General features: G+C 56.6%; 1 protein-coding gene across 1 annotated transcript in view; it reads left to right on the forward strand.

The window, feature by feature from the left end:
- arid1ab (AT-rich interactive domain 1Ab) overlaps nt 1-22,624 on the forward strand; it is a 34,111-nt gene extending 11,487 nt beyond the window's left edge. Inside the window, exons 4-20 of the mRNA XM_084696041.1 lie at nt 157-264; nt 9,877-10,117; nt 10,451-10,540; nt 10,997-11,164; nt 11,857-12,157; nt 13,443-13,582; nt 13,737-13,843; nt 13,949-14,158; nt 14,320-14,524; nt 16,437-16,569; nt 16,773-16,942; nt 17,098-17,239; nt 17,593-17,712; nt 17,936-18,032; nt 18,256-19,093; nt 19,275-19,405; nt 19,544-22,624. Of these exons, the coding sequence (XP_084552167.1) occupies nt 157-264; nt 9,877-10,117; nt 10,451-10,540; nt 10,997-11,164; nt 11,857-12,157; nt 13,443-13,582; nt 13,737-13,843; nt 13,949-14,158; nt 14,320-14,524; nt 16,437-16,569; nt 16,773-16,942; nt 17,098-17,239; nt 17,593-17,712; nt 17,936-18,032; nt 18,256-19,093; nt 19,275-19,405; nt 19,544-21,490 (5,148 nt within the window). The 3' untranslated portion in view covers nt 21,491-22,624. The remainder of the gene's footprint in view (nt 1-156; nt 265-9,876; nt 10,118-10,450; nt 10,541-10,996; nt 11,165-11,856; nt 12,158-13,442; nt 13,583-13,736; nt 13,844-13,948; nt 14,159-14,319; nt 14,525-16,436; nt 16,570-16,772; nt 16,943-17,097; nt 17,240-17,592; nt 17,713-17,935; nt 18,033-18,255; nt 19,094-19,274; nt 19,406-19,543) is intronic.
- Nucleotides 22,625-23,310: the final 686 nt, after the last annotated feature.

Below are 23,310 nucleotides of genomic sequence, written 5' to 3' on the forward strand. Positions count from 1 at the left end.
TGTCACAAGTATACAGTGCCTCGGTCTACGTTCACACACACACACACACACACACACACACAGACAGACAGACACACACACACCTCACACGTCTCTGGCGTTCCTGTCTAACACCTTCTGTGTGTGTGTATGTCCCGTCCCCCCCCCCCTCACCAGGAGCTATCCCAGGATTCCTTTAGCTCCCAGTCCAGCGCTCCCCCCTCCAACCAGCCCAACAAGAGCGGCCAGGAAGACAGCATGCAGGGCCGGCCTTCTAGCTTGCCGGTGAGACCCCAACACAAGCGCACGCACACACACGTAGCTTAGTGCAGAGATGCTACTCAAACACTAGCAACCCAGAAATGGTACCTGCCTGTCAATGAAGCAACTCTTCACCTCTGTGAAGAGTGAGCCTTCACCTCCCCCAACATCTCTGTTCTACAACCTCCTCCTCCCCCCCCCCCCCCCATACTGGCCTGGACTGTTCACATGGTTGTCAGTTGGAACGCCCACATCCACTTGTTTTGCATCCTCAGCATCTTGCATGTGGGCGGTGTCAGCCCTGTAGAGGTAGCCCTCTGCACCACCCTCCGCGAGCTCCAGCACTCCCACACCGGGCCTTAGAGGTGGCACGGCGAGTCAGGGTTCCAAATATGGACGGCACACTGTCTTTTTGTCCAGAAAGAAACACATCTCCATCTCGCGTTTGTATACATTGAGATGATAATGAAGTTAAAGTGGAGAGCGCTTCCCTCTCCCTGGAACCGCACACCAGACAGGAACACCTGCGGTGATATGGGCTGTGTTTATAGGTCAGCCATGGAGATAACCTCATTCAAGACTTCAGGGAGGGAGAGGGAGAAATGAGATCATTAATGGGAGAGAGAGAGAGGGAGAGAGAGGGGGAGAGGGAGAGAGAGAGGGAGAGGGGGAGAGAGAGGGGGAGAGAGAGGGAGAGGGGGAGAGAGAGGGAGAGGGGGAGAGAGAGGGAGAGGGGGAAAGAGAGGGAGAGGGGGAGAGAGAGGGAGAGGGGGAAAGAGAGGGAGAGAGGGAGAGAGGGAGAGGGAGAGTGGTAGAGAGGGTGAACGGTGGGTGGAAGGCAGTGAGCAATGGATAAGTGAGGGAACGCAAGCAAATGACTTAAACAGTGAGCGATGGCTGTGTGGAGAGACTGGGAGGGGGGGGGGGGGGAGAGGGAGGATGTGATGAAGCCGGGTCTGTCTGTTCCAGTGGGGGAAGCCCTCTGGATGTGTTTCCCCTCCTCTTTTATTTATTTCTTTTATTTATTTATACATCTCACTCCCAGCCCTGCCATTGGCCTAGAAGAAAGGCCTGGGCCGTTTTGTTCACGGGGATTCCCCCGTTGGCGGCGTGTGATTGGCCGTGAGAGCCATTAATCTGGCTGAGGTCTGGATGAGCAGATTCCACTCTGCTCGCCCTCCCTCACCCCTTCTCCCTCCCTCCCTTCCCGTGAAGCGCACATGACACTGCACAGATTAGACCCTGCCAACTTTAGCCATGCTTTTTTTTCTTCCCCTCTCGCGTACAACACGTGCACACTCTCAACCTGGCATCGTCAGCCATGTGCTATTAAAGCCAGTGGACCAGAGCTAGCCAGCCAGCCAGCCAGCACCACTCCCAGGCTGTGACCAGGTGGCGCAGGCCTAGCTGAGAGAATGGCAGAGGATCTTATCACTTAAGCTAGACAATCTTTGTCACACCTGGCCAGACGTCGACTCCTCCACCCAACACGGCAGTACTTTCAGTCAGGTGTTGGGAAACAGTGTTTTTTTCTTTTTCTTTTGTTGGTCTGCCGTTGCCAAGCACGGGGGTGGGGGGGTGTAACCGACTAGAAAGGAGCAGGTAGAGCCTCCGGGAAAGTACTGTGGACGAGCGGGTGGAAACCAGACCGACTGGCCCAGCTGGTCTTCTCGTTTGTTTTCACCCGGGCTCTCTCTCGCACCTCCCTCACACACACACGCCCCTCACGCACACATATATGCAACGAAGGGATTACACTGCAGTGCACTCCTCGCGACCTTTTAACCGTCAAGTTCAGCAAACAGTTTTGCCCTCAAACTGCAGTGTTGCCGTTCACTCGTATTTGTCTTTAAACGAGTGTTTCCCCGCTCATCACAAAAATGTGTCAGCTTTGCTGTTCCTTTCCTTAATAACAAACGTCAAGAGGCACACACACACTGTTGGTGTAAAGAATGACAGAGTTAAGGGTATATGTCTGGTCTGAGGGGATTTGGGTTTACCCTGCTTACGACGGCTGACCCCAGGTCAGCCTGGTCCTCCCACCGTCCTCAAATGGCTGCTCTCTCTGGGAGCCGGACTCTGTGTGGGGCCTCAAACCCACGGTCCCGTGCCCGCGCCGCAGGGCCGCGCGACGGAGGCAAGTACAAAGACGACGCCTCTTCAGCGAGCATATCAACAACGAGACGAGCAACGTTCTCCTTCAGCAACACGGCGTGTGGCGTTTACTCCTCGTTTACTTGCGGCCCGTACAGTCGAAAGCCAACGCGCGTTGGGTTTGCGTGAGCGGGCTTGTGAGGAAGCACGCTATTGTCCGTCTGTGTGGGGCGGGGGGGGGGAGGGAGGGAGGAGAAGGAGGGGGGAGGGAGGAGCCCTGGTTAAAGTGTCTGCCTGTGTTGTCAGCGTCGGGGGGGCTTTCACTGTGCCTGGAAGTGACACTTCCTCTCCGTGTCAGCCTGTGGGAAAGGGAATGACTCCCACCACCGCCGCCACCCAGCCACCAACCCCTTAAGAGTTTTAATCTCCTCCCTGCCTTCTATGAGCTCCTTTGTACCCCCCCTTTTCTCAACGTGGGGCTAATCCCACTCACGCCCGCCCCCTCTGGTTTGGGTCCTTCGCCTTGCCAAGGATTCAGGGGAACGGCGAGCCCCCCCCCCATGGGCCCAGACTGACTGAATGTGCTCCAGACTTGAGAGGAAGGTCACATGTTGGTCACACACTCGCCCTGTTGTTCCCCCCCCCTCTCCTTTCTCTCCTGCCTGGGCTTCCTCGCCAACCAAGCTTCATCTGGAGTAGTTTTAATTCAGAACTTTCTAGAGGGGGGAGGGTCCAGGTTGTCTAGCAAGTGTGTGTGTGTGTGTGTGTGTGTGTGAGGGATCCATTCCAAAGGGACCTCACCATTGGACTCTCTCACTCGGGGCTCTCCACAGGTTTGGATATCCAAGGACCACCCACACCACACCAGCACCCCACTTCCTAACAGGGTCTGTGCCAAGACTGACGATACGGTGCCAAGCCCTTTTCCCAGGCCTGCTATCCCCCATTCTCAGGCCTGCAGCTCTCCTCTCCTCTCTGCAGCAGAGTACAGCTTGTTTGTGCGACACAGCTCTGGCTGGCTAGGCCGGCCCACTTTTTCCCTCCTACCCAGTCCCAACCCCTCTGCCTTTCAATATGAATTCTCTCTCTCCTTCTCTTATCTGTTGGTTTTCTCTTCTTTTTTTGTGAGTTTCTCTCTTCTCTCTTTCCTCTTTCTTTCTCTTTTCTAATTATCTTCACCCCACCCTCTTCTTTCTTCTCTCTCTCTCTCTCTCTCTCTCTCTCTCTCTCCCTCTCTCTTGCTCTCTCTCTCTCTCTCTCTCTCTCTCTCTCCCTCTCTCTTGCTCTCTCTCCCTCTCTCTCTCCCTCTCTCTTGCTCTCTCTCTCGCTCTCTCTCTCTCTCTCTCTCTCTCTCTCTCGCTCTCTCATTGCTTCTCTGTAAATCAGCTTTCGTAACGCTGCACGGCTCAGCCTTGTTTTGCGAGGCTCTGGTGTTGCAGTATTCAGTGTCTGGGGCGTGTTTCCTGTTGCTATTCTGGGGCCTGCGCTTCCTGTGTGTACGTGTCGTATTCAGATTCTGGGGCCTCGTTTCTCTCTCACTCTCCCCCACCCTCTGCCTCTGCTCCATCTCACTCGCCTTCGCTCACTCTCTCTATCTCTCCGTTTCCCCTCTGTATGTGATTTTTAATTAATGTACTTGAGAAAATTCAATTTGCTGACAAAGTGTATTGTTTTGGATTTGCCTCAGCGAATTGTTTTGAGCTGTAAAATCCTCCCCTGTTTTGCTCTTGTGAGCACATACGCACACGCTCTCCCCTCCCCTCCCCGCTCCCGCTCCCTCTCGCTCTCTCACACTTGCACACACGCACTCCATGCCCCTCCCCTCTGCCTCCATTTCTGCTGGGCTGAGCTCGTTTTGCAGCACAAAGACTGTGGCTGACTGCAGCACTGTCTGTCCTCTGCTCTGCCTTGCTGAGCGGGGCAGGATGAATCTCCCCGTTTATATTGATGAATACAGCTCAGTTTTAGACAGAGAACGGCTCTATACGTACAATAATCATGTATTCCCCCCCCCCCCCTCTCACAAATTGACTAGTGGTGTGGTGTGTTGGTTGTTTGGCAGCGGCCACTAGATTGGTTTGCGAGGGGTGTGTGGGAGGGGCGTTGCGCTGGGGAGGCAGACTGGCTCCAGGGCTCCTCACCCTCCTCATCCAGCCCCCCACGGCCCCCCCAGCCCCCTCAGCCCTCCGTACCCCAGCACCCCTCACCTCGGGCTGGGCAGCTGCCTGCCTCACATGGGCATCTGTGCGGAGCTCTGGGACTCCCTGCTACCATTGTGATCAGTACAAAAGCCCCCCACCCCCACCCCCCCCACGCACACAGCATCGCCCTGTTATTCACAGCAATCAGACTGCCGCCCCCTCCCCTTCCTTCCCTCCTTCAAAACTGCACACTGGCGCAGAGTATCTGTGTGTGTGTGTGTGTGTGTGTGTGTGCGCGCTCTTTTCCACAGAGAAGCTCAATTAGGCAAATGTTGAATGTTTATTAGCCACTCGAAAGGAAAGGCCGTTTCCACCACCAACAATGTAACCTTCAGCCATCCGAGCGTAGAAGGAGGACCTGGGGAAACAGCAGCTGAGCTATATTGATTAGTGTCTTTGGCCCTTTTTAGTTCTTGTTTTTTTTCTCTCTCTCTCTCTCTCTCTCTCTGTCTCTCTGTCTCTCTGTCTCTCTGTCTCTCTGTCTCTCTCTCTCTCTCTCTCTCTCTCTCTCTCTCTCTCTCTCTCTCTCTCTCTCTCTCTCTCTCTCTCTCTCTCTCTCTCTCTCCCCCACCCCCCCCCTTTCACTTCCATAGCACTCAAGTCTTCTTTTTTCTTCTTCTCATTCTCCACACTTTCCCTTTGCTCCTTTGTCCATTAATTACCAGTCCTGTGTGGTATATTGTGACAAGCTACCAGGCTAATCGTGGGGGGGTGGGGGACGTCGTGCCTGGTCAGGGAAATGGATACGGCATCGTACAAAGCTGCCGACTTGATCCTGACCGAGGTTGTGTTGCTCGAAGATTCGATAGTCACACTTTCAATTGGAATATCGCACCCGGGCACGTTTTCTGGGGATCATTTGTCATCAAGCGGGCGGGGCGTGGAAGCGTCGGTTCATTTGTTTTGGATGCGTATGTGCTGTAGGAGGACGGCTGCTGGAAGGCCCACCAGTGAGGCAGTTAGCTTCTCCTGAGCCCTGTGCTGTGGAAGTGTAATGGCTGCTGCTGTGTGAGGCAGGGGCCTTGCCTCTCTTCTCTCTCTCCTCTCCTCCTCCTCTCCCTCTCTTCCTTCATAGTGGGATGGGAGTGCCCCCTTATGGTTGAGCTCAGCCCTGCAAAGGCGAGAGCTGGGGCTGTGGCTGGGGCTGGCTGTCTCCAGGGCTTCCCAGAGACCCCCCCTGTGCTGCAGGACGGTCCCCGTGCAGGGTACACCCCTACCCTGGGCCCAGATCAAGACCTGCGCCCTACCTGGGCCAGACCAGTCCCCCCCTTCCTGAAGCTAGCCCGGCAGCCAGGGCTGATGTAGCATGATATCAGATGACGCGGGGGGCGGGGGGCGGGGGGCGGGGGGCCGGCGCGATAAGGGCCGAGCAGAGAGACCCGCTTTTCGGAAATGTCACGGTTCCGCGCGGGGGCTCCGCGGCCGCACTTGCCAGGCTTTCACAGCGGCGCTCGCAGGGGTGATTTGCGGCGGCGTTCCGGCGTGACGGAGGACCAGGAGCGCGCCGCCCCCGGGTGGAGAGTCACCTGCTCTCCACTCGGCCACTTAGACGAGGGTGGAGGGCTGTGACGTTTCCCATGACCCCTCTGCGATGAGGATCACAAGCACCTGTGGTCCCACGGCTCCACACACACACACACACACACACAGCAACGTGTTGCATTGTGATCTTGCACGATGACAATGAGTGGTAAACACAAACACTCTGATCCAAGCAACGGAGCAGGTGTGTGTGTGTCTCTCCCTCCCAGGCTGCCTCAGTGAGCCTGGAGGCTGAGTGTGTGTAATTAAAGTCACAGCAGTGCAGGGGAGGATGGCTTTGGTCTGTCGGTGCTTCCCGTAACAATGACGGGCTCCTCTTTGTAGTAGCTGACTGCACCGTGACCCCGACAGGCTCAGAGGGAGGCCACGCAAGAGAAGAGAGGGGAGGGGGGAGGAGAGGAAGGGGGGGGGGAAGGGTGGTGGTGGTGTCTGTGCTAATGTGTCAAAGCACGTGGAGCCCCGTAACCATGGCAGCCCCAGAGACGCGGAAAGCCTCTTTTTTTTCTTTTTTTTTTCTCTCCCCTTTTTGAAAATATGTATCTTTCTATTGCCCTACCCCTCCCCCTCACCGCCCGTCACCTCTAAAGAGAGTGTGTGTGTGTGTGTTACTGTGCTGGTCTGGGAACAGGAAACCTGCCAGAGTGTGGATGAGCGAAAACCTCAGAGTGGGAAGGAGAGAGGGAGAGAGAGGGAGAGGGTCAGGGAGAGTCTGTGACTGGGAGCTGAACCAAGAGCCCACACCCCCCCTCACACCCATCCATCCTCTGATCCTGTTCCGCCACAGGCCTCGTGGCCTCCTGATAGCTTGTCTTCCCCATCTCATTCAGCAGTATGTCACATGCAAGCCACACTCGCCCTCCAGCAAGCTAACTAGCTAGCTTTTCCTCACCTACACTAAACGGTCTGGGTTTCAGTTTCTCCTAAGGGGGGGGGGGGGGGTGTAGCTTTGGCAGCTTAATGGCCCCAGTTTGGCTTGTTTGATTCAGTGAAGTCATCTGCAAATGGAACACGGCGGTTCGTGGGCGCGACAGCGAAGCAGTCGGATGACTAAGGAGCAACATGGCCACGTTGGTTGTGGTAGCAAGACAAGGATCATGGCCGTGGGCTCCGACTCTTCTCAAACGCAAAACCACAAATTTGATGTCATCGTTGGTTGCGTGCGCCTTTTGCTTCTCAGAGAATGTTGGTCTTCATGTGCGTGACCCGCACCCTGGCTTTGGGTCTGTCGTTTCTCAAATGGTGGGTAGAGCTCTCTGTGGAAGTTCTGTGAGAGGCAGTGTGAAGCACAAAATGGCTGCCGCAGAGCAGGGAGGGAAACATGGTGCACCACAGAACTGCAGCACTGGAGCCTCTCTCTCTCTCTCAATTTCTCTCTCTCCACAGTGGTGAGATGGTTGCTAACAGCCAGGCAGGGGGTATTTTTGTGTGTATTTTGCTGTGTTTTTAGAGGGTAAATATTGTTCTGGTTGAAAATGTTTATGTAAATAGTGCCCCCCCCCCCCCCCCCCCCCACATACACCCAACCTCCTTTCTCCACGGTTCCCTCCACTCTCCTTCTGCCTTTTCTCTCCCTCACTGCAATGAGTGGCCAGTCCAGAATCAGGCTCACTTTGTCCAGCTTGTGCAGTCAGCAAAACCCAGGCTTGCTGCCTGCCTGCCTGCCTGCCTGCCTGCCTGCCTGCCACTGTGCAATATTGAGCAGGGAAAAATCAATGACTGCAGAGTGAGAGTAGCTAGGCGAGAGAGAGGAGAGAGAGCGAGCAGGAAGAGGAAGGAGGTGTGTGTGTTCTCTCCACATACAGACATTAGAATTGTCCGCTTGGTTGACATTTTGAGAAACTTTACCGAGCTCTGACGTGAGTCGCGCTGCTGTGCCGTCAACTACGACGCTTTCCCTTTTCCCTGGGCGTCCAGCCGGATCAGTCCTCCTGGCCAGGTCACTGGTCACTGTGCTAACCTCTGATCCCTACTGCTAGTCTGCTCCGGGCTTGTCCCTGGATAACCTCTCAGGGAGGTGACACTCCCCGGAGCTGCCGTGGGGATTGACCCCCTGACCCCTGACTCGTCCCCTGAGGTGGGAGAGTCGCCTGCGCGCGTGTGCGTGTGCGTGTGTGTGTGTGTGTATGTATATGTGTGTGAGCGGGCCCTTGTGCTCCAGTTCCCGGCCCCCTGGCTGTTGGGCGGACAGGGCTGCAGAGGTGGTCGTTGTGTCCAGGCCAGGCGGGAGCCGTGCAGGGCTGCTGTCGTCAGATGACTGGTCTTGTGATGCCTCCGCTCTGCCCAGAGTGGGGGAAGGTCAGCTGACTCGGCTGGGGATTTTTCTGGGGGGAAAAAAACGCAAAAAAACAACAAGTTAAGCAGGAATGCTGATATATTCCCCCCCCCCCCCTCCGCTCCTTTTGAATCTAGTCAAACCCTATCGTACTTTCTGAGTCAGTGGCTCTCTGTTCTGGGATATATCTGCTCTCCGCCGTATTTTTAGTTCTGTACATATTTAAGTATTTAAAAGACACGCGCCTGCTAACAGCATCCTGGTCTGGGTTCTGCACGGAGCTGTGCTCTCTGTCAAGCTTGCAGGGGCACTGTGCTTCTGTGGATCCCTCCCAGCTCTGCACTGGGAGAGGGGGTGAGGGGAGAGGGGGTGAGGGGGGAGGGGGTGAGGGAGAGAGCCTGAATCGGCGTCCTCCTCCTGTCGCTCCCTCTGGGGTTCCTCCGTCAGGTCACATCCCAAAAATAGCAGCGGGCGCCGTTTCAAGTGCAAAACCGCCGGCTTCGGGGCTGCAGCCAGCCCGCGAGGGTGAGATGTCTATGGGAATAGTTGGCCACTGTCCAGTGTGTGTGTGTGTTTTCTTTTTTTCCTTTCCCTCCTCCTTCCCCTCCCTCCATTTTTCCCCTTCTTCGATCTGACTGGCAGATGAGCTTGCATTTCTGAACAGCACATGGGACCCACGTGAGGACGGGCAGAGTGGAAACACTCTGAGTGGAAACACTCTGAGTGGAAACACTCTGAGTGGAAACACTCTGAGAGGAAACACTCTGAGAGGAAACACTCTGAGAGGAAACACTCTGAGAGGAAACACTCTGAGAGGAAACACTCTGAGAGGAAACACTCTGAGAGGAAACACTCTGAGAGGAAACACTCTGAGTGGAAACACTCTGAGAGGAAACACTCTGAGAGGAAACACTCTGAGAGGAAACACTCTGAGAGGAAACACTCTGAGAGGAAACACTCTGAGTGGAAACACTGAGTGGAAACACTCTGAGTGGAAACACTCTGAGTGGAAACACTCTGAGTGGAAACACTCTGAGTGGAAACACTCTGAGTGGAAACACTCTTTGAGTGGAAACACTCTTTGAGTGGAAACACTCTGAGTGGAAACACTCTGAGTGGAAACACTCTGAGTGGAAACACTTTCCCCCAAACCGCTTCCCTGCCCTGCCTACCTGCCTTAGCTCTGGCCTGGTTCTCTTATCCATCTCCGCCTCTTAACAGAACCACATGGTCGTAGCTAGACTCCGCCCATCTGCTCCATGTAAAAGTCACACCAAGGCAACTGTTTTCAGTGTATAAACGTCCTTGTTTCAGACCATATAAACACAAGACTATATTGACATGAGCACAATGCTAATACTATAAATTCTCCCCCTAGTTTTATTGTAATTGTGTTTTTTTTGGGTGGGGGAGGGGATAAAACACACACCACAACCGTTTGCCTCCGGGGCGGTGGCAACCTGGGCGCGTCCCCCTTCACTCCATGTTCTCACCCTCTCCTCCCCCCTCATCCTTGCGTTGGTCCAGGACCTGTCGGGCTCCATCGACGACCTGCCCACGGGGACGGAGGGCGCCCTGAGCCCGGGGGTCAGCACGTCGGGCGTGTCCAGCAGCCAGGGCGAGCAGAGCAACCCCGCCCAGTCGCCCTTCTCCCCCCACACCTCGCCGCACCTGCCCGGCATCCGCGGCCCCTCGCCCTCCCCCGTGGGCTCCCCTGCCAGCGTCACCCCCTCTCGCTCCGGACCCCTGTCCCCTGCTGCTGTGCCAGGTGGGTGGCCGAGGGACAGAGATCCTCTCTCTCTCACACACACACACACACACACAGAACCAAAGCAAACGATACACGTATACACACATACTGAACCAGGGCAAACAACACACACACACAGAACCAGGGAAAACAACACACATATACATACACACACACGCACAGAACCGGGGCAAAAAACCCCACAGTGACCCAAGTCTCTTTGTTTACAGAGAACAAATGGGCTGTATCTCCATATCATGCTTAAACAATACATGACACCAATAGAATCCAGTTAGACAGGTGAATCTGAAAGCTGGCCCGGTGACTGACTGTGTCTCTGTTGCCGTGCAGGTAACCAGATTCCTCCTAGGCCACCTAGTGTCCAGTCGGATGGGATCCTGCACTCTTCCATGAACCAGTCAGCCATGGGGCAGGACAGGGGTGAGTGGGGGGGGGGGGACCCTTCTGTAGACTCCTTCACTCTCTCAGTGGAGCCTGTGTTGGTGGTGCTGGTTTGTCACGTTCTCAACGTGTGTTAGCCAGGCTGCTGCCTAGCCTATCGTGTGTGGGGAGTGCCAAGGTCCTAATGCTTATCTCACTTTCTGTTCTCTCTCTGTCTCCGTATCTCTCTGTCCCTCCCTCCCTCCCTCCCTCCCTCCCTCCCTCCCTCCCTCCCTCCCTCCCTCCCTCCCTCCCTCCCTCCCTCCCTCCCTCCCTCCCTCCCTCCCTCCCTCCCTCCCTCCCTCCCTCCCTCCCTCCCTCCCTCCCTCCCTCCCTCCCTCCCTCCCTCCCTCCCTCCCTCCCTCCCTCCCTCCCTCCCTCCCTCCCTCCCTCCCTCCCTCCCTCCCTCCCTCCCTCCCTCCCTCCCTCCCTCCCTCCCTCCCTCCCTCCCTCCAGTGTACATGCGGAACCCTCAGATGCCTCCGTACGGCTCCCCCCAGTCTGGCTCCGCCTTATCCCCACGCCAGTCATCAGGAGGCCAGATGCATGCAGGGATGGGTTCCTACCCCCAGAACAACTCCATGGGCAGCTACGGGCCTCAGGGCGCCCAGTACGGACCGCAAGGTAACCACCCCTGGAGGGAAGAGGGGAAAGGAAGCGGAGAGGAGAGGAAAGGAGGGGAGGAAGCAGGGAGTAGCAGAGGTAAAGATCTCCTCTGTGGACGAAGCATTCAAAGGAGCCGTGTGAATGTTCAGGAAAGATCCAGATGCGTAGTCTCTTAAGAGCTTTCCCAGTTGTCATCTGAGAACCGTGGCTGCGATTTCTCAGTTAGCCTAGATACAGCAAAGCTTTGAAGCCGCTTTTGAATATCGATGTGACAAAAATATCACATTTGCATCTCCCGATTCCCCCCCCCCCCCTCCACGTGGCTCTGAAGTAGTGAGATCAGTCACAACCAGGCCGTGTGGTCGACTTGCAGCCTTAAATCGTGCTCTTACACGTATCCTGTGACAGCATGGTTAGACGCAGAGCTGGCCCACTGAAACTCCTCCCACTATGGTTTCTGCGAACGAACACCTCAGGGTTGACCTCAAGGGTTCACCGCGAGTTCTCGCTTGCGTCGAGCGCGCCAGTCCGCACTCGCATGTACGCCGTCACGCGGCTCAACTGGCTCCGTCGACGTCGACGCAGGATGTTCATCTCCAGATCGTTTTTGAGGAGGGGGAGGGGGGGGAGGGGGGGAGGGGGGGATTGATTCGATGACATCGAGCCGTGCGACGCGTCGATCCTGACGGCCTCTCCACCTCTCTCCCCAGGGTACCCGCGGCAGCCCGGCTACAGCGGGATGCCCAACGCCAACTACACGGGCCCCGGCATGGGCGGCACCATGAGCCCCATGAACCCGGGCCAGGCCGGGGGGGCTCCGTACGCGGGCATGCCCCCCGGCAGGATGGGCCCCGGGCAGATGGGGCCGCGCCCCTACGGCCCCGGGATGGGCCCCAACATGGCCGGCATGCCCCCTCAGGTGGCCTCCGGGATGTGCCCCCCTCCGGGCATGAACAGGAAGGAGGCGGGCGCCCCCATGCACCACGGTCCCTCCAACTCCATACACAACAGGTAGGCCCGCCCACGCCTATGGGAGGAGCTCTCTGTCTGGGGGCTTTCTGAGGGGGGTGTATGAGGTCTCTGGGTGTCTCGTCTGAGGTCTGGAAGACCTCTTCCCCAGTCGTTGACTGCGCTCCATGGGGGGTAGAGCCGGTCGTAGCGGCAGCAGAGGTAGGGAGATGAACAGGGAGAGGCAGGCGCAGGATGACCTCAGCCCTGCTGACAGGAACAGGGGTGACGTCAGCGGCTGCAGGGCAGTGAGTCGACACTCTTCCTCGGGCAGGGAGGGTGCTGCCACGCCGGCAGGGCCCGGAGGACGTTACTGATCCAGGACCAGGGGAGAACGAGCTTTACTGAGGGTGACGAGAGAGGGAGAGAGAAGGTTAAAGGGTGCCGCAGAGGGCTATAAAAGTAGGAGCTGGAGACAGACGGCGTGACATGTTGACAGTCTGAGAACGTCATGTGATTGTAGGGCTGGGCGATATGGGTAAAAAATTATAAATATTTATATTTCCATTCTATATCGATAATTAAGACGACAGACTACAGATCCGTAGCAGTAGCAAAATAAGTCTCGTCCTCATCTTTTTCCCTACACTCGGCATAAAGTTTAGGCAGCGTGGTGTGAGAGAAATGTTTGTGGCCAGGGAGCACATACCTGGGGTCAAGTAACTTAAGTTTTTTAAAACCTTGCTTTTTATCGATACCTTGGTGCAAACTCACACTTTATGCATGTTCCAACTAGTGATTTTGCCTCTGGTGGTAAAAAAGGTTTGTCGTATTACCAGACTTGGTAGCCACCTATTTGTTTAAGACACAATTTGCACCGAACATTGCTCTGCTCTTTGTCGGATTTCAAAAAGCCAAACCACTTCCAAATAACTAGAGAAGACAAACCCTTTTTATCAATAATTTCTTCATTGGAAGTTGCTCCCTCTCCATGGCTAAGCTGCCACTGTTGTCGTCAATAAGACTCATTTTCCGCGGTTAACATTAGTTACTCCACTCGAGGTGCCATGTCAGTATATTTTAGTGAGCGTAGGCTCCCATTTCTCCGCAACTTCCTGCTGCACCACAGAAATTAAATGGACTGCTGCTCCTAATTATTCTCTATCGACATTATCGATATTATTGAAAACTAATTAATGTTACGATATCTTTATTGAGGGAAGTCATTACTTCGATAATTATTTTTATCGATTTATCGCCCAGCCCTATGTGATCGTCTTCTGTCTTTATTTTGAGAACACTGCGCCGTTCTCTGTCGTCGAAGTAATGGCTGTTGTTCTTCCTCCAGGCCGCCGGGCTACCCCAACATGCCCCAGGGCATGATGGGCGCTGGCTCCCCCTACGGGCCGGGCATGAACAGCATGCAGGGCATGATGAACCAGGGAGGGCCCTACCCCATGGGGGGCAACATGGCCAACAACACCCCTGGTGAGTTGGCTGGGAGACCCCAGTTTTCTTTGAACATAGAACGCCGCCAGGGGCTCGTCAGGGCGACCCCCCCCCCCACCCCCGCCCCAGCGCGCCTAGCAACCCACACAGTGGTTCAGGGTGTCTGACCGTCCTCCCCCGCTGCTCTTCCCAGGCATGGCGCCCAGCCCGGAGTTCGGCATGGACGTCAAACTCAACCCCGCCCAGAAGATGAACAACAAAGTGGAGGGCACCCCCAAACCCGAGACGACGACGAAAAAGGTGAAAAAACGGCGACAGCCTCGGCCGTGAACCCTCAACTCGGGCGTCGGCCGGTTGCAGAGTGCCTAAATTCTCCTTCTCCCTCCTCCTTACTCCTCCCTGCAGAAGTCAAACTCCTCCACGACGACCAACGAGAAGATCACGCGCCTGTACGAGCTGGGCCCCGAGCCGGAGAGGAAGATGTGGGTGGACCGCTACCTGGCCTTTGCCGAGGAGAAGGCCATGGGGATGAACAACCTGCCGGCGGTGGGCCGCAAACCCCTGGATCTCTTCAGGCTCTACGTGTCTGTCAAGGAGATCGGAGGCCTCACACAGGTGTGTGTGTTTGTCTGTGTGTCATATGTCATCCTGCACTAGTGTTTGAATTTGCACGTCTGTTGAGTTTCAGCCATGCGTTCCCCAGGCCTGGCTGCGCATGTTGGGGAAAAACTGTCGTGTAAACCATATCCCTCCTGTCTCTCTCTGTCGTCCTCCAGGTGAACAAGAACAAGAAGTGGCGTGAGCTGGCCACCAACCTGAGCGTGGGCACATCCAGCAGCGCGGCCAGCTCCCTGAAGAAGCAGTACATCCAGTGTCTGTACGCCTTCGAGTGCAAGATCGAACGCGGCGAGGACCCGCCCCCGGACATCTTCAACACGGACGCCAAAAAGAACCAGGCCAAGGTCCAGCCCCCCAGCCCAGGTGGGTACCCCACCCCAGGACCTTCCACTCCCTCTTTCGCCATCCTAGTCGCATGGCTGGCTCCGGTTTAAAAAAAAGTTCTGCGCGTGGGGAAACACGCCGCGTTGGCCGCGAAACCGAGCCAAAAGTCCCGTTTGGTCTTTCCCCCTGTTCTGTTGGTGTGGTTACTCTGATATTTATCACATGCAGCGCTGTACTCCGCGGCCCATATAATGCGCCCATAAAAGTGGTGCAATTTTATTGTGTCCTATTAATTGTGATGTTAAAAGTCAATCGCACACCGTCGTTTGGACGAGCAGCGTCTCTCCATAAATCACTGCTGTTTTGGCTGTGAGGGAAGTAGCTGTAAATGACAGCCCTGCAGCCGTAAGTCATGATGCGCGCGCGTGTGTGTTTAGTGTGTGTGTGTGTGTGTGTTTAGCGCGCCTCCCCACGTCGTCTTTGACAGTTTCATGAACGGGTCTGGTGGGGGGCCCGCCGCTCCCTGGCATTTTGAGACTTCGCCGGGGGAGCGGACGTGTCCTTCTGCCTCCGGCGGTCTTCTGCGTAGAAGTCCCCCTCCGCCGTCCGCATACCAATACCAGAGTCAACTCTCCGTGTTTGCTCAGGGCGGCCGAGTGGCCAGCCGCCTGCGGAGGGCGGAGGACGGCTTCCCTGTGAGGGAGAGGGCCCTAGGGGGTAGGAGGATGGGGCCTCGAGGGGGTCTCTGTGGGAGATGGGGGGGGGGTTCTTGCCTGAACGCTTTAATTAAAGCCGTTTGGTTTGGATGGGACAGGCTCCTCCCTCATCAAATGCCAGTCTGGGCTGAGCACCACCAAGGGCCTGCTCTGTAGCCTGGCCAAGGCTGACGTAGGACGGCCCGCTGGGGGGGGGGGGGGGGGGTGGAGTGGTTACAAGAGAGGGGAATCCTCTTTGATGTGGGCCATGTTTGCTGGCATGACATTACTGGTTGGGGGGAGACTGTGTGTGTGTGTGTGTGTGTGTGTAGGGGGGGCTGCTCGTCTGTTGGTGGCCCCTCCTCTCACTGTGGAGTGTGCTACACAGGGCTTGATGCCTGCTGCATGCTGCTTGGCCCAGACGCCCAGGGCTTCACAGGCTACACTCCCCTGGAGATTAGTGCTGAGCCAGAAAATGATGAATGGGAAAAAGGGGTGGGTTGTATGTGTGTGTGTGTGTGTGTGTGTGTGAAGTCGCACACTTTTTTTTTTCTCCCCCTCCCTTGCTCTGTCTTTTTTCTCTCTCTCTCCGTTGTAAGATTCCACCCCTCCCCCCCCCCTCCTACCCTCCCTTCATCTGTAGTAGAGGGAAATCCCTGCCCAGAGGGAGGGAGGGGGGGAGGGAGGAAGAGAGGGAAAGGGGGGAGGGAAGGCTGGCTGGCTGATGTGCGTGCGCCCGTGAGAGAGAGAGAGAGAACGAGAGCGAGCGACAGGGCGAAGTGAGAAAATGTGAATAACTGCGACCTGCCGATGACCCCAGCCGGCGTGTGAGTGCCAGTTAATGAATGGAACACATGAGTCATCAGACAGGCTGGGCTACTACAGAGAGTCCAGAGCCAGGGCTGAAGATGAGGGCCGCCCCTACGCCACAGACCCCCCCCACCCCCCCCACCCCCATGGTGAATCTGATGCCAGCTAGGTGTGGATGTACTGTACTGTGGCCTCTTCAGAGCGAACAGAGGCATGCTGGGACAAGAGAGCGCTCCGCCGTGCGCTTCCGCGTCTCCTACCAAACTCCTCCTGGGGATCTTGGGTGTCGCCCTGGAAAAAAAACCGGCACGCGTTTCCCCCTGGAGCTCTCCTACACGGAGGAGCCCCCTCCAGCATTCACCTCCCCCCTAGCAGAGAGAGGAACATTCTGTTGAGGGGGGGACCTGGGTGCTGCGTGTCTCACCTGCGCCTCTTCTCTGTTGCAGCTGGGTCTGGATCTCTGCAGGGCCCCCAGACGCCCCAGTCCACCAGCAGTTCCATGGCTGAGGGGGGCGAGCTGAAGCCCCCGACCCCAGCCTCCACCCCCCACAGCCAGATGCCCCCCATGCCTGTGGTCAGGTACGTCCCTACGCCCCCCATGCACCAGAGAGGAGTCATTTTCTTTCTTCCCAAAGTTGTCTTGAGGGGTTCCTGACCATCTCTCCTCTCTCTCTCTCTCTCTCTCTCTCTCTCTCTCTCTCTCTCTCTCTCTCTCTCTCTCTCTCTCTCTCTCTCTCTCTCTCTCTCTCTCTCTCTCTCTCTCTCTGCTTGCCGGCTTCCAGGAGTGTGAACTTGCAGGACCCCTTTGCCGATGGCGGAGACCCTGCCTTTGCCAGACGGAACGCCATGACCCCCAACTCGGCCTACCAGCCTGGGATGGGTGGGCCGGAGATGATGGGCCGCATGGGCCCCTACGAGCCTAACAAGGACCCCTTCGGTGGCATGAGGAAAGGTGAGCGCTGGGCCCCCCCCCCGGCTGCTCCGGCATCCCGCGCTGCCGAGTCAGCATTGCCGCCGAGAGCGAGGCAGCGCAAGGTCTTTAACTCTCTCCTTCTCTCTCTGTCTGTCTCTATCTCTCTGTCTCTCTCTCTCTCTCTGTGTGTGCAGCTGGAGAGCAGTTCATGACTCCGGGCCCCGGCCCCAACAGTGGGATGGGGGAGCAGTTCACCCGTGGCCCCCCAGGGCCCATGGGGACCATGCAGATGGGCCAGAGACAGCAGTTTCCCTACGGGCCGGGATATGACAGGAGGTACGGCCTCACTTGGGATCCCAGAATCCACTAGCACCGAGCCCATGGTTTCTAGCATTACAGCCCACTCTGTATGCGAGAGTCTCGATCTGTAGTGTGTAGGATGTGTCTCTCTGATTCACTGTCTCTCTCTCTCTCTCTCTCTCTCTCTCTCTCTCTCTCTCTCTCTCTCTCTCTCTCTCTCTCTCTCTCTCTCTCTCTCTGTCTCTGTGTCTCTCTCTCTGTCTCTCTGTCTCTCTCTCTGTGTCTCTCTCTGTGTCTCTCTCTCTGTCTCTCTCTCTGTCTCTCTCTCTGTCTCTCTCTCTGTCTCTCTCTCTCTCTCTCTCTCTCTCTCTCTCTCTCTGGCCCCACAGACAGGAGCCCGGCATGGGCCCCGATGGCAACATGGTCCCTGGAACGCCCCAAACCAACATGATGCCCGCTGGTGCCGACACAGGGATGTACTCTCCCAGCCGCCCCCCCCAGCAGCAACGGTCAGTGCTCTGGCAGGAAACACAAACACACACACACTCATGTCATCATCCCGTGCCCATACCAGCAACCGTTCCTATCAGCACTTTTTTGTTGTTGTTGCAAGCACTATGTACTCTGTACGCTGTGAGCTTTTAGGAAGGAAGGAACGCCTCTTTATACTCAATACATATTTGAGATCAGATGGAATGTGTGTCAGTGTGTGAATGTTGTTTTGTCTCCCAGGCTTGATTCCTATGGTAATCAGTACCCTGGCCAAGGAGCACCCCCTGGTGGACCATACCCCAACCAGCAGCCAGGAATGTATCCACAGCAACAACCGGTGAGAACACTTTGTCCATTGCTCGCTGTCTACACACCACTTCTGAATAGGCCTGGCGAACAGTAACGACCAGAAAGCACACGTTATACATTCTCATCGGTATGATCTTCATCCATAAAAATGAGCATCGCTAAGTTGCAAGGTTATTCAGTATTATTTGATGGTCATTGTTCTGTGGATTGACATGTTGGAGTGAGCCGCGTGTTTGGCTGTGTGTCTCCAGAACTACAAGCGGCCTGTGGACGGGGGCTACGGCCCTCCTGCCAAGCGCCACGAGGGGGAGATGTACAACGTCCCCTTCAGCGCTCAGCAGCAGCAGCAGCAGCAGCAGCAGCAGGGCCCCCAGCCCGCGGGCCCCCAGGGCCAGCAGGACATGTACAACCAGTACAACGCCTACCCAGGGGGGGAGCGCAGGCCCCCCGGCCCCCAGGGACAGTTCTCCTTCCCCTTCGGCCGGGAGCGGGGGCCGGCCTCCGGAGGACCCAACTCCCAGTCCCCCATGCCTCCCCAGATGATGGGCAGCCCCATGCAGTCGGCCCCCGACGGCCCCCAGGGCCCCATGTGGCAGGGCCGCAACGAGATGGGCTACCCCAACTACCCCAACCGTCAAGGGCCTCCGGTGCCGGGCCAGGGCCCCGGCTACCACGGCATGAACCGCTCCGAGGAGATGATGCCGGCCGACCAGCGCATGAACCACGAGGGCCAGTGGCCCGGCCACGTCAACCCGAGGCAGCCCCCCTACGGGCCGGGGGGCTCGGGGCCGCCCATGTCCAGACCCCTGCAGTCCAACTACCAGTCCTCCCAGAACCACATTCCCCAGGTGGCCAGCCCGGCGCCCATGCCGCGGCCCATGGAGAGCAGGACGTCGCCCAGCAAGTCGCCCTACATGCACTCGGGCATCAAGATGCTGAAGGCGGCGCCCCCCGTGCCCGCCTCGCACATCGGCCAGGCCCCCGTGCAGCCGCCGCTCATCAGGCGGGACGTGGCCTTCCCCCCGGGCTCCGTGGAGGCCTCGCAGCCCCTCCTCAAGCCCCGCAGGAGGCTCACCATGAAAGAGATCGGTACGAGTCGCTCTCCACTCACGTCACTACTGACTCACTTCATTCGGAAGTCAAATGCTGTCACACGTTTGAAAAGGGTACACCTCAACGTTCAGAGGTGTTCTTGACGGAGAACTCTGCGGGCGAATGCACTCATGTTATTTCACACTGTCACCCCCCCTCCCCCCCTCCCTCCCCTTAGGCACACCAGAAGCTTGGCGAGTGATGATGTCCCTAAAATCAGGCTTACTAGCTGAAAGCACTTGGGCCTTGGACACGATAAACATTCTGCTGTATGACGACAACAGCATCTCCACTTTCAACCTCTGTCAGGTAGGTGGCGCCGGCCACGACCCCAATCTGGACACAAACGGCACCCGGAAGGTTCTCCAAGAAGATGGTTCATGTTACTGAGATTCATGTCACGAAATCGGGACGGGAATCTCTAAACTGTGTTTTTTTCTGTTGCAGCTTCCTGGTTTCCTGGAGCTGGTGGTGGAGTACTTCCGACGCTGCCTCATCGAGATCTTCGACATCCTGAAGGAGTACGAGGTGGGCGACCCCGGCCAGCGGACCCTCATCGACCCCAGCGCCGCCGACGAAGACAGCTCCGACGAGGAGGGTCCTGAACAGGAAGCGGAAGGCATGGAGGAAGGCGAGGACGAAGAGGAGGGGGACGAGGAAGAAGAGGACGAGAAGAGCGGCATGGACATCTCATCGCAGGTCCACGTCAAGCAGGAGAAGGAGGAGAGCTCGCAGAAGGACAAGCCCACGCAGGAGGAGGAGGAGGAGGAGGAAGGGCGGGAAGGCACGTCTACGTCCTCCGCGGAGCCCGGCTCGGCTCCGGACCCCAGCCCGCCTCAGGAGAAGCCCAAGCAGGCCAGCAAGTTCGACAAGCTCCCCATCAAGGTGGTCCGGAAGAAAGACCTCTTCCTGGGGGGGCGCTCCACCAAGTTCGGCAGGCGGCAGAGCTTCGACAGCGGCCTGGTCCACTGGAGCATCGGCGGGGGCGACACCACGGAGCACATCCAGACCCACTTCGAGAGGCGGTCGGACCTCGCCAAGCAGCGGAAACGAACGCCGGCCGCCGCCAAGGCCAGGAAGAAGAGCGCGGCGCCCGAGGCGCCGACGACGGGCGAGTGCCCGGAGAAAGCCGAGCAGGAGGAGGAGGAGGCATCGGCGTCCCAGCGGCCCCAGTCGTCCGCCTCCCGGCGCCCCGCCGCCGAGAAAGAGAAGGGCGCCCCCCCGCCGCCGCCCGCCGGCGCCCCCGTCACCGCCACCATTGACGACGTCCTGTCGGCCCGGCCGGGCTCCGTGACGGAGGAGGCGGTGCGCGGCGGCGCCGAGGAGCGCAAGGAGAACGGCAAGTTCCTGTTCAGCATCAACCCGGCACTGCAGAGCCGGCGCAACGTCAAGATCCTGGAGGACGAGCCGCACAGCAAGGACGACGCGCCCCTCAGCACGCTGGCCGACTGGCAGGACGCGCTCGCCCGCCGCTGCGTCTGCGTGTCCAACATCGTCCGCAGCCTCTCCTTCATCCCCGGCAACGACCTGGAGATGTCCAAGCACCCGGGCCTGCTGCTGCTGCTGGGCCGCCTGGTGCTGCTCCACCACCGGCACCCGGAGCGCAAGCAGGCGCCCGTCACCTACGAGAAGGAGGAGGAGGAGGACGAGGGCGTGAGCTGCGAGCGCGACGAGTGGTGGTGGGACTGTCTGGAGGTGCTGCGGGAGAACTGCCTCGTCACCCTGGCCAACATCTCGGGCCAGCTCGACCTCTCCGTCTACCCGGAGAGCATCTGCCTGCCGCTGCTGGATGGCCTGCTCCACTGGGCCGTCTGCCCGTCGGCCGAGGCCCTGGACCCCTTCCCCTCCCTGGGGCCTCACGGGGCGCTGTCCCCCCAGAGACTGGTCCTCGAGACCCTCAGCAAGCTCAGCATCCAGGACAACAACGTCGACCTCATTCTGGCCACGCCGCCCTTCAGCCGCCTGGAGAAGCTGTACGGCTCGCTGGTGCGCCTCGTCGGGGAGCGCAAGGTGGCCGTCTGCCGGGAGATGGCGGTGGTCCTGCTGGCCAACCTGGCCCAGGGCGACAGCCTGGCGGCCCGCGCCATCGCCGTGCAGAAGGGCAGCGTGGGGAACCTGCTGGGCTTCCTGGAGGACAGCCTGGCGGCCACGCAGTACCAGCAGAGCCAGAGCTCCCTGCTGCACATGCAGGGCGCGGCCCACTTTGAGCCCACCAGCGTGGACATGATGCGGCGGGCGGCGCGGGCCCTGCACGCGCTGGCCAAGGTGGAGGAGAACCACTCCGAGTTCACGCTGTACGAGTCGCGGCTCCTGGACATCTCCGTGTCGCCCCTCATGAACTCGCTGGTGTCCCACGTGATCTGTGACGTACTGTTTCTGATCGGCCAGTCATGACAGCCGTGGGCTCTCGGCTCCGCCTCCTTCCGTTCCCTTCGCCCCTTTCTTTTGTTTGTGTGTCTGTTGCGTGTGCGTGGAGAGAACTAAGAGCAAAACTGACTGTCCTTTTTTTAATTTATGCAAAAATCACCTCGGATTCCACTGTCTGCCCTTTCTACCCCCCCCCCCCCCCCTGCTTCTCTCTAAAGAAGGAATTTCATGAAGTAGCTGTGGATTTCAAAAAGCCTGGAAAAGAAAAAAAGATCAACTAACACAGACGGGGAGGAGTAGATTGGGACCCTGGCCTAGGAGAGAGAGTGTGTTCTGCCCTGCGGAAAGGACTTTTTTAATGAAAAGGAAAAATCGACACAAAAAAGAAAAAACTAAAAACTGTAACCAAAGTTGCTGTCTCGTTTACAGTGAGTTTGGGGGATATATGTGCCCAGGTCCTCCCTTGGGGTTCGCAGGGGGGTAGGGCATGGGGAAAACGATATTTTGGTTCATGTTTGGAGGCTAAATAGACTCATGGACTCTGGTGTGGTATAATTGCTGTAACTTGGATGCTATATACTCAGCCCCACAGGTACCAGGTCATCGGCTGTGAGCAGACATCTGTTATGGGAGGCCTGTGCAGTAGATTGTAGGACTTTTTTCTGTACTGTACACCTTAAGAAAACTGTAAACATACTGTAATAATACTGTTTCACACTGAGATACGCTGGCTTGGCAGCAAACTGTAGTTTTTAAAACCGATTTTAGTTAATGTTGAGAGAGAAAAAAGGCTTTCCCCCCAAAGTATCGTGAACCTACAACACCCCGACCTCTTCTCTTTGTCCCTTGATTGTACGACTTGACCCTTATAAAAGAAGTCACGTCTTAGGACTGGTCCTCAACTCTAGATGCAGTCCAAGCTGCAGTGTATATATGATGTTGTACATTACACTCTTTCTCTCTCTCTCTCTCTCGCTCTCTCTCTCGCTCTCTCTCTTTCTCTCTCTCTCTCTCTCTTTCTCTCTCTCTCTCTCTCTCTCTCTCTCTCTTTCTCTCTCTCTCTCTCTCTCTCTCTCTCTTGCTCTCTCTCTCACCTTCTGTTGCTCTACACCATTTTTAATCTTTGATGAATTAAAGGTTACACTCAAGTGAAATTCCCTACATCAAGTATGCCATGTGATTACTCCCCCCCCCCCTCTCCTCCTCTGGCAGCCCCCCCCCTGCCCCCCCCCTCTCCTCCTCTGGCGCCCCCCCCCCTGCCCGTCTCTTGCTACAGGGGTGAGCAGCTGCTGTCCCTTGCGACCCCACCTGACCTCTCCACACAGATCAAGTTTCAGTTTGTCTACAGTCCAGGTGTAGAGAACATGACATCACAACATGATGTCTGCGGTTCCATTTGAGCTCCTTCAAACAACAAATCTAGACCCTAATGAAGAAACCGTTTGAATTTCTTTTTTCCAGTGATATGGATTCTGCATATTTGTATTTCAGACAATGTAGCTAAAAACTTGATGTAAATTCCTCTTTTTTTCCTTTTTTTTGGCTTAATGAATATCATTTATTCAGTATGAAATCTTTATACTATATGTTCCACGTGTTAAGAATAAATGTACATTAAATCTTCGTAAGACGTTTGTGATGGTTTTATTCATTTTATTATTTGGTGATGATTGGATTTAAATGTCTGTACTTTCAATTGCCACAAAAAAACATGGATATGTGCATATTATTCTGCATAGTGTAATATTAGAAATCCCTTGCTCATCAAAAGGGCAGGAAATGATTTCACCATAGTAAGACCATGTACAATAGTTTGACTACATTCTCAGAATGCAGTAGATGGCATG

Source organism: Hypomesus nipponensis, chromosome 4 (genome assembly GCF_054491055.1).
Source record: "Hypomesus nipponensis isolate SF chromosome 4, ASM5449105v1, whole genome shotgun sequence".
In the NCBI taxonomy this organism is placed as follows: Eukaryota; Metazoa; Chordata; class Actinopteri; order Osmeriformes; family Osmeridae; genus Hypomesus; species Hypomesus nipponensis.